At 39.8% G+C, this 15,333-nt stretch overlaps 1 protein-coding gene across 1 annotated transcript in view; it reads right to left on the bottom strand.

The window, feature by feature from the left end:
* sorcs2 (sortilin-related VPS10 domain containing receptor 2) overlaps nucleotides 1-15,063 on the bottom strand; it is a 410,103-nt gene extending 395,040 nt beyond the window's left edge. The window contains 1 exon segment of the mRNA XM_030722668.1: nucleotides 14,544-15,063. Within this exon segment, the coding sequence (XP_030578528.1) occupies nucleotides 14,544-14,879 (336 nt within the window). The 5' untranslated portion in view covers nucleotides 14,880-15,063.
* Nucleotides 15,064-15,333: the final 270 nt, after the last annotated feature.

A 15,333-nucleotide genomic window follows, 5' to 3' on the forward strand; every position in this document is an offset into this window, starting at 1 on the left:
ATATGAAAGTTTTCCCTTTTTAATTTAATTACAAAATAAGGAACTTCTTAATGGTATTACATGTTTTTTTGAGATGCACTAGTATGTTATGCAATTCCAAAAGAGATGGGACGCTGTGTGCATGTTGTAACATATAAATGAAATCAGAATGCAACAACTTACAAATAAATGCTTTATTTAACTGCAAACAGAACAAAGACAACATTTCAAATGTTGAAGCTGTTTTTGAAAAAAATATATATACTCGTTTTGAATTTGAAGACAGCAACAGGTTTCAAAAGAGTTGGGATAACAGTATGAATCCTACTCTATTGCATAAACTCTTCAGAGATGAGATTTCTGTAGCTTTGAAAGCTAAATGCTTCCCATTGCCCCCCTGCTTAGTATAGGGTTTCAGGTACTCAGTTATTTTTTGCTTCAAATTTGAAGTGTGAATGGGTGAATGTTAAGTTAAAAGTACTTAGGTATAGTATTTCTGTGTATGGGTGAATGAGGCTTATAGTAAGGAAGCACTTTGAGACTCATATAGAAAAGTGCTATATAAAGACCAGTCCATTCCTCATGTGCACTAATGTTCCCCCAATGTGTCATCTGATTGGTTTACCATGTATCTCATCTTTCCTTGTTTGCTTGTTTTCAGCCCAACTTTTTAAATGGGGAAAAAATAAAAAATGGCTTCAAATTAAAAAAGTTTTCAGAAAACTTTTTTTAACATTTGGTGTGTGATGTCACTTTTAGTCAAATATAAGGTTTAAAATGAATTCTAATTAATCTGATGGGGGTTGTTCTGTAGATTTTACACAGGTTGCTAGCTTCTTTGAAGACAGAGTTATAGTCAGCCCATAAGCTATATGAGCTTAATAACTTTTATGCAATTGACTTTGCACAGTAAATACTGTATGTGATACTAACTAACTCAAACTAACTCAAATAGTAATAAATGCACAGAATACATTTCATGAAAGATTTCTTTTTAATTCTAAACAAATAAACAAGGTGAAAAATAATCGAGCCTCAAGCCCACTGCAGTTTGTTTGTTTGCTTGTTTACACTTTTGGCTTTATTTTCTATCAAAAAGGTTTTTATTTTGTAAGATTTCTAATGGACTCACCACTGAGGTAACCTAAAAAAGTAAAAAAAAAAAATAAAAATGCACACACACACACAGACACTTTAGTAAAAGGCTGAGGGCCATGAAGATCCTAAAACAGCCCAGCCACCCCGGACACTCTCTCTTCTCCCTGCTCCCATCAGGCCGGCGTTACCGCTGCCTGAGGGCTAAGACTGAAAGGTTGAAGAAGAGTTTTTACCCACAAGCCATCCGTCTGCTCAACTCTGAGCCCTAACTGGACCATTATTGCACAGTGTAAATATCATAATTTAAAAAGTGTGTATAGGTATAGTATATAGAGTATAGTGTATAGTGTGAATTACTTTTTTTTAATTTTTATTCTTCTTATTTATATGTGTGTGTATATAAGGTTGCAGGTACAAAATACATTTCACTGTGCATTGTACTGTGTATAACTGTGCATGTGACAAATAAACACTATCTTATCTTATCTTATCTTATCTTAAAAGACAAAAAAATAAAAGTAAATAAAAATGAAACATAATGGGGCCACACGCTCAAATGCTATAGCCCCCTGACTTAAAGTCCTTTAGTTATCCTTCCATCTTGATCTTTGAGCACTTTTTCCTTTAGTATTGTATCATTTTAAACCACTTTGTGTGTTTACTGTTTATTGTTGCATTTGTCTCCACCAATCTTAAACAAGAACAAGGACAATTCAGTTTATACCTGTGACCATTTTTCACTTGAACCTAACTTACGTGAAAGGCTTCATGCCGTTGATGTACAATTGCCTTATGACAGAAAGTGAAAATAAACCAGGTCAATAGTGAAGAGGTGGGGTTCAGCTTCTGAGGGGGCTGATAGAAAGCAGCAAAAGCTTAGCACAAAGGAAAAAAGATCCAATCTCTAAATGTGTTGCTGTGAAAGGGAAATACTGGAGAAACCCTGCTGGACTGCATTTCACAATTCTCAGAGGGGCTCTATAGGCAGAGTTTTCCCACTACTGCAGTGGCAGGCACACATTTCCCCACACACACAACATACAAAAACTTACAAAAATACAGAAAGCCTTTATATATCTATATATTGTCCTGGCCATGAAAATGTAGTTCAATTCAATTCAATTTTATTTATATAGCACCAAATCACAACAAACAGTCGCCTCAAGGCGCTTTGTATTGCGGGTAAAGACCCTACAATAATACAGAGAAAACCCAACAGTCAACAGCCCCCTATGAGCAGGACTTGCCAACAGTGGGAAGGAAAAACTCCCTTTTAACAGGAAGAAACCTCCAGCAGAACCAGGCTCAGGGAGGGGCAGTCATCTGCCGCGACCGGTTGGGGCTGAGGGGAGAAAAAAAAAAAGACATGCTGTGGAAGAGAGCCAGAGATTAATAAATATTAATGATTAAATGCAGAGTGGAGTATAAACAAAGTAAATAAGATGAATGAAAAGAAACAGTGCATTATGGGAACCCACCGAGCAGCCTAGGCCTATAGCAGCAAAACTAAGGGATGGTTCAGGGTCACCTGATCCAGCCCTTCCTATAGGCTTGATCAAAAAGGAAAGTTTTAAGCCTAATCTTAAAAATAGAGAGGGTGTCTGTCTCCCGAATCCAAGCTGGAAGCTGGTTCCACAGAAGAGGCGCCTGAAAGCTGAAGGCTCTGCCTCCCATTCTACTCTTAAGTATCCTAGGAACCACAAGTAAGCCAGCAGTCTGAGAGCGAAGTGCTCTGTTGGGGTGATATGGTACTATGAGGTCTTTGAGAAAAGATGGGGCCTGATTATTCAAGACCTTGTAGGTGAGGAGAAGGATTTTAAATTCTATTCTAGATTTAACAGGGAGCCAATGAAGAGAAGCCAATATGGGAGAAATCTGCTCTCTCTTTCTAGTCCCTGTCAGTACTCTAGCTGCAGCATTTTGGATCAGCTGAAGGCTTTTCAGGGAGCTTTTAGGACAGCCTGATAATAACGAATTACAATAGTCCAGCCTAGAAGTAATAAATGCATGAATTAGCTTTTCAGCATCACTCTGAGAAAGGATGTTTCTAATTTTAGACATATTGCGCAAAAAAGCGTTCCTATATATTTGTTTAATATGTGCATTGAAGGACAAATCCTGGTCAAAAATGACTCCAAGATTTCTTACAGCATTACTGTGAGGGCTTGGCTGTAGCTCAGTAGGTACTGGCTACTCCAGGCTACATGCCAATGTAACCTTGGGCAAGATACTTAACCCCAAATTGCTCTCCGACCATTCCGTCGGAGTATGAATGTGTGTGAATGTTAGCTTAATTAATCATGGAAGTGCTTGTATGAATGGGTGTACATGGGTAAATGCAAACGTGTTGTATAAGCGCTTTGAGTACTCAGACTGAGTAGAAAATATATATATATAAAATATAAGAGCTAGTCCATTTACCATTTACTGGAGGCCAAAGTAATGCCATCCAGAGTAAGTATCTGGGTTGACACCATGTTTCTAAGCTTTGTGGGGCAGAGTGCAAGTATTTCAGTTTTATCTGAATTTAGAAGCAGGAAATTAGAGGTCATCCAGGCCTTAATGTCTTTAAGACATTCCTGCAGTTTAACTAATTGATGTGTGTCATCTGGCTTCATTGATAGGTAAAGCTGAGTATCATCTGCATAACAATGAAAATTGATGCAATGCTTTCTAATAATAGCATGTATAATGTAAATAAAATTGGTCCTAGCACAGAACCCTGTGGAACTCCATAATTAACCTTAGTATCTGAAGAAGACTCCCCATTTACATGAACAATTTGGAGTCTATTAGATAAATATGATTTAAACCACTGCAGTGCAGTACCTTTAATACCTATAGCAAGCTCTAATCTCTGTAATAAAATGTTATGGTCAACAGTATCAAAAGCTGCACTGAGGTCCAACAGGACAAGAACAGAGATGAGTCCACTGTCAGAGGCTCTAAGAAGATCATTTGTAACCTTCACTAATGCTGTTTCTGTACTGTGATGAATTCTGAAACCTGACTGAAACTCTTCAAATAAACCGTTCCTCTGCAGATGATCAGTTAGCTGTTTTACAACTACTCTTTCAAGAATCTTTGAGAGAAAAGGAAGGTTGGAGATTGGTCTATAATTAGCTAAGACAGCTGGGTCAAGTGATGGCTTTTTAAGTAGAGGTTTAATTACAGCCACCTTGAAGGTCTGTGGTACATAGCCAACTAATAAAGACTGATTGATCATTTTTAAGAAGTGTTAACTCCAATACTGGGCTTTTTAATGCTTCATTTTCAATAACCTATTAACAAAATGTATTATTTAATCCAAAAAGATAACAATGAATATAATATAGTATAAGGGGCTAATCTCCTTGGGAAATGAATATACATATGAATTTTATCTGCTTTTACATTACAAGACATTCTTGGCCGGTTTCCCGTTCATGGATTAAGCATGGTCCTAGACTAAAAGGAAAAAGTCAATGAAGACCACAATAGGAAAAAATATTTAGTCCAGGATTAGACTTAATCCCTGTATGAGAAACTGGGCCTCTGTGTATAACACTGATATTTTGGTCTAAGGTTGGCAGTAGAAGTATGTGAAAAGTGCTCAATGAAACATCCTGTGGGGAACATGAATGTGCTGAGTGCTAACTTGGGAAACCTAAGATATTTTAATGGAAATGGATATTTTGACCTTGTTTTAGTGTTAAGTGAAAGTTTAAACACTACTTAAAGGGAAGAGGATCACCATCTGTGGATAATGATTGTACTGAGGAGATTTTTTTGCATTCAGGCCATTAGATGATTATATATTTTTTCCCACTAAGTGGTCATTCGAGCCTTCTAATGGCACTACAGAAAAGGTCAAAATGTCAGCAAAGCATTTATCTTCTGGGCACCATGAATATGAGGTCTCTGGTGGCGAATTTTGATCAAATATAGTGTCTGAATGAATCCACTTATTGGAAATCTGGCCCGTGGTTATGCTGAAACAAAGACGGATGAATGAGATCAGAATCCAACATAATAGTCAGCTTAAAGGCAAAGGACACATTCCTTTGTTACTGAAAACTTCACGCTTGATGGTACAGGGGTTTCACCTGACAATCTCAATATGACTGGCATATATTTATGCCAGAGCTCTACATAAAATATGCAGAACCTGAGAGAAGTGCATGGCAAGGGGCCATTCTGAATTCATATCAGGAACCAAACCACTGGAAGACCCTGACAGGATTCCAATGTGGGTTACCAGGGCAACATGAGCAGGAACTTTCAACCATGACAGCTGAGCTGCAGAGGACGAAGAGAGGCGGACAAAACAACAGGGAACAAGGGAGGAACGAGAGGCCTCTGTTTACAGTGACAAATCTGGAAAAACAATGAACACATGCTGAGAGTATTTTTTGCACCGTAACAAAGGAATGAAAATTTGGATGTTCACACAGACGAGGGGCTTTCTTGTGTTCAACTATAGTTGCTTTGGCGGCCGCGTTGGTAACCAGTATCCCTCTAACCCCTCACATATTCAAATATACAAGTAAACACACATATTGTGTAACTTTGAAAGTTTAAGAGTCTTTATAGATTTCCAGTCTGAGAACAAGTTAGGGAGCAGGCAGGAAAAGAAAATAATTGGATAACAATACAGCAATACTGAGCAAGCAGTCTATGAGCCCTGAAGCCAGCAGCCTCAGAATAGCCTGTAACTCAAAGGTGATTTGATGCCTTTATTTAGCTCCTGGCAACCAGCATCCACCTGGTGTCACTGAACACTTAATTAAACAGTAACACTACAGTAGCATGCTGCCTCAGTACTTTCCCAAGGTCTCATTAGCAAGCCAACCATAGCATCCAATCGGCAAACATTACCTACCACCAAGTAGCAAAGAGTGGGCACTGAGGAAGGCTTTGGAGCAAGATCTTATCAAACAATGAGCTTGATGGTCTGTTGTGCTTTTATGTTTCAACTTGTTATTGTTGTCTATGTTAACTCTGCCAACAGAGAGTCATCCTGTAGTGCTAGATAGCCAGTCTAGATTTAACTGTTGTGGTTTTGGGTAACCGAGCCAAGACAGACAGATAGGCAGGCAGACAGACAAGAAAAATCTGCTCTTTATAGCATAAAAATTGTCTTGTTCAATTCAGTTTAGTTCGATGTTATTTATGTGGCGCCAAATCATAACAAACAGTTGCCTCAAGGTGCTTTATATTGTAACCTCACAATAATACAGAAAAAAAAAAGCAACGATCAAAACAATCCCCTATGAGCAAGCATTTGGCGACAGTGGAAAGGAAAACCTCCCCTTGTAACAGGAAGAATACTTTGGCAGAACAGGGCTCAAGGAGGGGCAGTCATCTGCCATGACCGGTTGGGGGTGAGGGGACAGAGACAGGACAAAAGACATGCTGTGGAAGAGAGGCTGGTGTGCTCAAAAACCTAACCTTAGCAGCCTCATTTCTGGCACAAATATGCTGCTCGCCCATATGAATGGGTAAGTGGTTTAGTCCCTACAAAGACTTTTTGAAATTTAAAATATATCTTTTGGTAGAGTATTGTTTTAACTATGCATTTTAAGCCAATACTGGGATGATATAAGATCCCAGAGATATGTCTTTCAAACGCTTACAGTGGCATTATGCACAGCAGGCATCAATCAGCAGTAACGCCAGAAGCCATTCAGTATTGTGGAGTGACACTCTGACATGCTGGGCTTAGCTGCATCATGAAGGCCATGCTGGTTGGCGAGCATCTTGTGGTGATCGTGCACTTTATAATATGATGACAGTGTGGGTTTCATATTTAAAACAGAGATAGAGGAGAACCACGCAAACAACTCTGATGATTTACAGTCTGGGTTTTGGAGTATCTTTTTAAGCAGGACCAACAAGGATAGACAAGATAAATGACGAGAAAGGGTTTCCTCACATGTGCAAACAATTTTCATTGGGGAACAACCAGAGGCCAAATGAACTGTCTGTTCAGTATGTGAAGCGGGAACAAATGCCTTTCACATTGAGTCAGGACCTGGGAGACCTAGACTGTGTGTGTGCATGTGCATGATAGAGCATTATTACAGCTCGGACGCCCGCTCGTGTGTGTGTGTGTGTGTGTGTGTGTGTGTGTGCGTGTGTGTGTGTGTGTGTGTGCATGTGTGTGTGTGTGTGCGTGTGTGTGTGTGTGTGTGTGTCCACACCTGCATGAGCCATGATTTTGCATGCAAATAAAGTAAAGCAACCTTATTATGAAATCGGCTCCCTCTAAATACTCTATTTAAATTCAACCAATGTGATGTTTAGATAAGACGTATGCAGGAGACAGATAATCCCTGGCCCAACTGGCTGAAATGATCCATGCAATGTGAAGATGGTGTCAGCAAGAGATCTGCTGGGGATGGTGTGTGAAAGGTGGTATCACCTAATATTCTGCATTATACAAAGCAAAAACAGCTGTTAATGTTGATGTTAACACTGACATTAACAAGATAAATGGAGGAATAGACTGAAAATGGTGAAAAGAGAGGATGGTGATGATGAATACAGTACCAGCCAAAAGTTCACATGAATGGGTGAGTGTGTAAGAAGGTAAGTGGAAACAGCTATTCACTGCTATGAGCTTCTCATTAAGTCCACTGACCACTCTGGGGAGAAATGCATCATTGAGACTTAAATGTCTACGAGACACAAACATGTTCTCCACAAGAGGAATGGAATTAAATTTGATGATAAATTTGACTTCTGACCTAGAGCCATCTTTAGGTTGAAAGAATTTTTAGTCATGCTACTGAAACTGTGGCTCCACAGGTGTAGTGGTCGACGCTTTCACTAAAATTGCCACTTCAATTCCAACTGGAGCCACAAATCCCCTTTGGGGTTGCGTCGGGAAGGGGCCTCTGGTGTAAAACTCTGCCAAATCAAACAAGCAGAGCTACCTGCTGTGGCAACCCCTTGTGACAAGGGAGCAGCTGAAAGTAGCTTTTAGCCATGCTACTGAAACCCATACCTTGGCTTCGGGCAGACTAATTTAAAATGTAATTAAATAGATTATTTAAATTTCCTTTCTTCAAAATGTAGGGTTAGGGTAAGATTAGGGTTAGGAATATCACCTATAATGACTTAGAGCTCAGATGGTTAACTTAGGGTTAAGTTTGGGTTGGATTTTAATAAGATGATAATAAAAATAAGGTGGGAAAGAGCTCTTAGACCACATCCATCTTCATAAATATCATATGCTTATACCAAATAACACCATCATGGCTGAATATGTCTTAACACCAGTATACTGTGTATCAGGCTAGTGTTTCCCAACCAACCAGAAAAAGCTATGTATTTTTAAATTTTAAAGCCTTGAAAATGTATGATTTATTACAATCACTGTTATTTTACTTTTCCTTATTTCCATCTAGGATGGCTCTTAAACCAGGAAGTGGCAGAAATTACCCGCAATTTCCCTGTGGGGGTGGAGGTTGGACCAAGAGTTTGGAGTCAGCACCCCTTTTGCTGCTCATTAATCATTTAGTATACTTTGGGACAGGCCGCCAGGGATCAGCAGCACGCACACATGAAAGAACATACATACTCTTGCAAATTGAAAAGTAGTGTGATTGCAATGCCAATGTCTCCCCCACAACTCATCCACACAAAATAGAGAAACCCTATTAAATATTGAGGGCTGTTTCCTAGCCAGTACAGATGCACACACCGGGGACACACATGCAGACATTGACGTTTCGCTTCACCACAGAAATAGAGGGAGAGAGACAAACACAGAACTCCCCCAGGCTAGTCGACGACTCGGGGAGAGGAGAGAGAGAGATTCACAAGGAGAGTGCTTTCAATAACGGCGAAGTCTGGTATTGTGTTATACAACTTCACATCCCTTTGCAGGATGTCTTCCAGGATTCACATACTCTGTATACGTGCACGTTTATGTCTGTAAGAAGCAGGGGGGTCAGTAATGTAGAGCCCTTAAATGCCCTTACACATGTAACCTCTGAGTACGCATCATATTTCTTAGATGTTTGTCATTTTCAAAACTATTCAGCTACTCTGGTTTCAAAAAGAAGTCCAGTTGTATGAGTTTATTTTTAAAAAATGAACCTCAGATACCTTGATGTACGACTTGAGTAAACACTTTCCTGATGAATCTATAGTCCCAATTGCTTGCTTGAAGTCTTATGGATTACGATATAATATTCATTTGTGAATTATGATCCCCATTAGAGTCAAAAGGATGATCGCAAGGTGGGCCTGCCTCAAACCCTACATTTGAGGGTGGAGTGTCCCCAGGGTTATTATAGTTAACGAAAACGAACGAAATAACGAAAACTGAAATTGAAAAAACATTGTCGTTAACTGAAATAAATAAAAACTATAATTAAAAGGAAAAAACGATAACTAATTAAAACTGAATTGTGAGTTTACAAAACTAACTAAAACTAACTGAAATAATCGATAAACTTACTTTCATTTACTTGTTTTTTTGGGGGGTTTTTTAAGCCTTGTGGATTGATATGAAATCATTGTTTCCGCTCTCCGAGTTTAAGCTGGGAGCGCCACAGGACAACTGTGTGAGTGCGCATGTGCGTGCGCTCACCGCGCTGGTCCGCAAAGTAATGGCTGCGGTCTGCAGAGAAAGCGGCCGAGTCCCGTATGGAGGTTCTTTGAGTACAAACACCTGCACACGACCACAAGGTAATTAACACACACAATCCAGCTACACAAGCATAAATGCGGACATGAGGTCGGCAACTTCTGTAGGTTGTGTACAGAGGCCGCAAAGACCCTGCAGGTTTAATTAGCGAGCATCTAACCAAGCTAGCTCCAAAACAGAAGCAGCTTCAGGTGGTGAGAACATCAGGATGCAGCTGGATTTGAGCTTTGACTCCTTCAAAGAGTTTGTTTTTGTTTAACACCACATGTAGGCGTTATTAATCTGCTGCACTGATGCTGAAGTTTATTGTGGAGTTTATTGTAGAATTTATTGAGTTTGGGAGTTCATGTTTTTCTTTGTTTCTCCCTGGTTATGCTCATGTGTGTCCTTAATATTACACAAATTTAGCATGTCTTGTGAACAGTTGGTTGTTGACTATATTTCTTTAAACTGTATCTTTTGTCAAGTTTTCATTACACAATAGTCACTTTTGCGCCTTGAATCTTGCACCTGATTAGGTATGAAAATACTAAAACTAATACTGAAACTAACTGAAACTAACTAAAACTAAGCATGAAACCAAAAATAAAAACTAATAAAAACGAGCAAAACCTCTCTGAAAACTAATTAAAACTAACTGAATTAGAGAAAAAAAAGTAAAAACTAACTAAAACTAAACTATAATGTAAAATCCAAAACTATTATAACCCTGAGTGTCCCTCTGTGTTTCGGTGTGATCCACGCCTCACTCTCACACTCATGTGTGGTGTTAAAACAACAAGATGGTTGCTAAATCCATCATTTATATATTGCCTATAAATAATATACAGAATGGCTTTACATTTAGCTGGTTTCACACAGAGCATCACGCAGCCTGTGAATGCACTAATATAATGACTGCCCACCTCCTTTCAGGGTGAACACAATTTTGTTGAGTCAGTTGCAACTTAAAGTTAGAAATGAGGGAACTTCTTCACGCAGATATAATGAAGTTTGAAAGACAGATATTTATAGGAGGAAACTGTTTTTTGCACTTTTTTGGAGCTTGATCAACACAGTGAATTGTATGTTGTCTTTGGTGATTCAGTTTCAGTTTATGGAAGTGCCAGAACAGATTACTGGACTACACCTTTAAGTAATACCATATAGCAAACATGCCACTGTCATGAAGTTCACTGTATTTACTACTGTGAAGTGAGATGTGTGAGTAAACTTTCCTTTAAACTTTTCTGTGAATATGAACAATATTTAGGAAAATCACAGTGAGTGACTGGATAAAGAAACATATGTGTTGGCACAGTAAAGAATTTGGTGGAATTCCCATATATATATATATATATATATATATATATATATATATATATATATATATATATATATATATATATATATATATATATATATATATATATATATATATAATTTTCTTATAATTTTCTTATTCTTATTTTCAACTTGAAAATCAGTTCAGTATACTATCACAGTGACTACTTTGGAAGTAGGGGCAGGTTTAAATACAGAATTTTAACACTGAGAAATAATTTAATGGCAATAAAGATAAAATAATTCCATCAACCTGAAGGTGTGCAATATAACAACCCTGTTGCCTTTTTGCTTCTTTGATATTTACTTAATGAGAGAAGTAGAGCACATGTACATTTACTATGTACAATACAGACACATAATACACCGGATAATAAGCAATAGTAAGAAATAGTGATTCATCTTTTTGGAATCCTGTTAGTCGTTTTAGGGTTCATGAATATTTTCACGGAGCTGTAACCTTTAACATGTTCAATTTGGGATTATTAAATACCAATTATGTAGCACCTGAACAGAAAAGAGTTTTTACTGCTGCACTTACTCTGTCTAGATCTACATTCACCTCTGCTTCTCTGTTGTTCTGCACTATGCTTTCTGCTCTTCAAAGACATCTCTGGAGGTAGGAACGCTCTCTTATGCTCAAAGCCACCAATTGACCAACAAAGGCTTGCCCGAGTAAAGTAATAGTTTCCAAAGGGACAGAAGGGAGTACGGAGAGTGAACTATTTTCAGTAACAGGACTTTCCTATGAAGACACACAAACAAGTCGCTTGTCAAACACTACAGTCTAGTCATAGGATGAAGGAGAACTGAACAGCATACACACAACATGCAGTGATTAGCCTGAATCACCAAAAGATGCATGTTTTTTTTTTCACTGCTAGGTGGTCTATAATTCATCTCTGACAACCCATCATCAAGATAGATGTGACAACGGAAGTCCTCTGCACTGCTGACCCTTTCATCAAGGAATTACATTTGGAACATCCAAGACCCAAAAACGACATTATGAAACAAGCGGAGAGGCAGAAATCCATTTTTCCCTTCCATCAATCTGCTTGCTGCTCATAAATGTCAGCCTTAGGGAAATTGAATGACACCATTTTTCTGTGTTTATTAGGCTGGGATGAACTCACTCTCGTTGACCTTTCAGAGTACACACCCACACCAAGTTAACTGAGGATAAGTCAAACTTGGAGTTTCAATGGCTGGCAGAACCTGAGCGCTAGGATCCCCGTGGACATGTCGCCTCAATTAAAAAAAAACATAGAGAGATGAAGACAGGGAAGTTCATTGCAAGATAGGCTGGAGTCCACCGGGAGAATGTCAATGTTTTATTACTTAAATGCCCAATCTAAATGCCAAAGTAGTAGAATCCCACAAGTCATTACTGAATTGTGGCAAGTTGCCCTCAACTGTGACTTTGGACTGTTTGTTTGAGCACATTCATTAATTCAAACCAAACTCTGAGCTCAAACTAATATTAAGAGCAATATTTACTATAGAATCAGTGAAATTTAATTTTTGAACAGTGAACTTTTTTCAGTGTTTGAATTGTGTACATTATTAATGAAAAGATATGTTAACACCTTCTAGATTAGTGTCCTCACACACTTAAGCTTTGGGTTGGTTACCTGTGTTTGTGACAGCTATAATATAGCGCTAAAATTCCTGGGCATTCCTTACTAAAGATTTAGCAGCACCTTGATTACCTTGTCTAGCTGCTATTCCTACCACCATTAGCAAGTTATGCTAATTAGCTCTGACTTTCCTAGACTTTGCTAGTTTACGCTTTTCAACTAGAATAGAAATTTAATATCAGGATGGGTCCTCACAAGCATGTAACATTATAAAGAGTCATATCATTTACAGAAATCATTTGCAACCAACATGTTATAGAACTGCTAAAAATAAGGATGGGAAAACATCATTGTAGGCTGTTCGTGGCAACATTGGTTGTATTTAGCCAACCGCAGCCACTGGAAACACCCATATAAAGGCCTAGCTTAGACTGAGTTACCACAAGTTATCTGCTTGAAAAGTTTAAAAAAATATATACACAACAGCTGAAGAATCAGTATAGTTTAGACTACTAAAAATTGAGGACACTTGCATTCATATTATTATTTCATCTCTTTCCTGCAGCCAGTACCAAAATACTATGCTACTTTTCAAGCACTAGTTATTGGAATCAACCTTAAATTCTCACTTCCATTTCTACCCACCAACAAGCAGAGCTGCCCGTAACAGTTTTAATTTCTCCTTAGCCAATGTCCATAATCCAGGGTCATTACCTGCATTTGTTACATTAAGTTATTTAGCAAAAGTCTAAGAAATTGCTCTTTCACATTATATTGTCCCCCCAGAGGTGGTTACAACTACTGCCAGTGAAGCACCCAGTGTGTCACACTGACAAAAAGGCTCTGATTCCAAGTGATGTCCCAACCAGACACCACTTTTCCACCTCCCCACCCTAGCCTCTGTCGATATCCATCACAAAGACTACTCTTGTTTAGTGTAGCTGCTCTGATTACAGTGAAGCCGAAGAAAAATCACTGTAATATTCTTAAAGTAGCTTTATCATTCTTTGTGGTGTTTCATTCCCAACACAGGTTATCTATGAAAATAACGTATATGTCGGCTATTTGCCAGTCATGGTAAAGGCATTAAAATAGTAGCCTAGACTGCATCCATTTTCGTTTAAGCTAAACTGGATTCCGAACCACAAATAAACAAGGCACTGCAAAATTCATGAATAAAAGGCGCCATCAATATTTCAGTCATGGCTTCATGTGACTAAATCAAGCTGTCTGTTTAGCGTGCGCTCCTTGTCTCCACACTGGCTCCGTGCGCACACAGCGCGTCCTTGGACTTCTTCCTAATGTCACGGCACACAATGGCACGCGAGGTTATAATTCAAATTGGGGTCTGGGGACCCGGGGCACTAAGTGAACATTAAATTGCCTCCCACCCAGTTAGCCTCTGCCCCAAATTCAAATGAGCCATTTCTTTCTTTAACTGTAATTAGGTTAAGTACGAATGGGAGTTCAAAGAAAGGAACCCGGTAATAATACGTTCCATTATGAATGTTTGGATTTCTCTGACCAGCGTGAACAGACAATAACACGATGTTCATGACCCTGAGCCACCTTGTGATGTAATGCAAGTCTGGGATCGAATGTGTGTTTGACGTCCCACCACCCCACCCCACGACATGAAAGCGATTAAAAAGTCCTGATGTTTCAAAAAAGCCTAGAGCTTTTAAACATCCACCCCGCCTCCAGGTGGACCACCTGGGTGCGTAAAAACTACATCGTGCCTCTCCTCTCTGAGAGGCGCACAGTGTGCGTCTGCAGTAGCAGCAGCAGCGTATGCGAGAACAATAACTTGTTTCTGTCTGTGTGGGCTGACGCTGGAGTGACAGATGGTGACAAAGAGCTGGCTATAGGGATGATACATGAACCAGTGGATCGGGACGGGACAGATGAGGAGGGAGGCTACTTACGCTACTGTTCTCTCCTGTCCAGTGGACCATCGCTTGGTTGTGGGTTGCATCCCCTTTAAGCACGAACGAGCTGCTTAACAGGGACATTTGTTTATCCCAGGACAGCGCTCTCCTGATACGGGGTGTGCTCCCCGCCCCGACGGCTTCTTGGCCCGGAGGGGAGCCTCCTTCTCCGGCGCCCAAGTCAAACGTGCGATCTTCCCAGCCTCGCCGGTTTAAAGCCATGCTGCCACAGCGCACAGGTCCCGGTAGTGCCATCCAGGCCGAGGCGGTCAACAGAAAGACGCAGAGGTGCGCAGCGGCTGAGACCGGTTCTCCGGGACGCAGAGGTGCCATGCTTTGCGCTATACACTGCCTAACGCGGAGACTGATGAAGAGACTGCTGATGCTGAGAGATAGATAGGTGTATATTGTAAGCCGAGGAAGAGAGAGTGAGGGAGGGATAGAGGGAGGGGAACTGGAGCGAAGTCAGACAGTGAGAACAACGTGGACTAGTCTCAGTGCCAAGCATGAACCACAGGACGGCGCAGCGGCGCCATCTGCTGTCCTGCAGCTGCACTGAGCTCAGATCATTCATCCATCTAAATAACGAGTCACAACATGAAGAAAGCACTGCCTAAAATCCATGGATCGTTTTCTAACGGCACTGTGTGTGTGTTCCTCGTTGTTTTCATACTGAATTCAATCGTAATTACTGTCATAGTGATCAGCAACTGACGCATGTGTTTTTAGTCTTCGTGACCTTCTGCTTTTCTGCTGATGTCAGGGCATAGACGGACATGAGGGTCAG

Source organism: Archocentrus centrarchus, assembly GCF_007364275.1.
Source record: "Archocentrus centrarchus isolate MPI-CPG fArcCen1 chromosome 18 unlocalized genomic scaffold, fArcCen1 scaffold_23_ctg1, whole genome shotgun sequence".
Classification (NCBI taxonomy): Eukaryota; Metazoa; Chordata; class Actinopteri; order Cichliformes; family Cichlidae; genus Archocentrus; species Archocentrus centrarchus.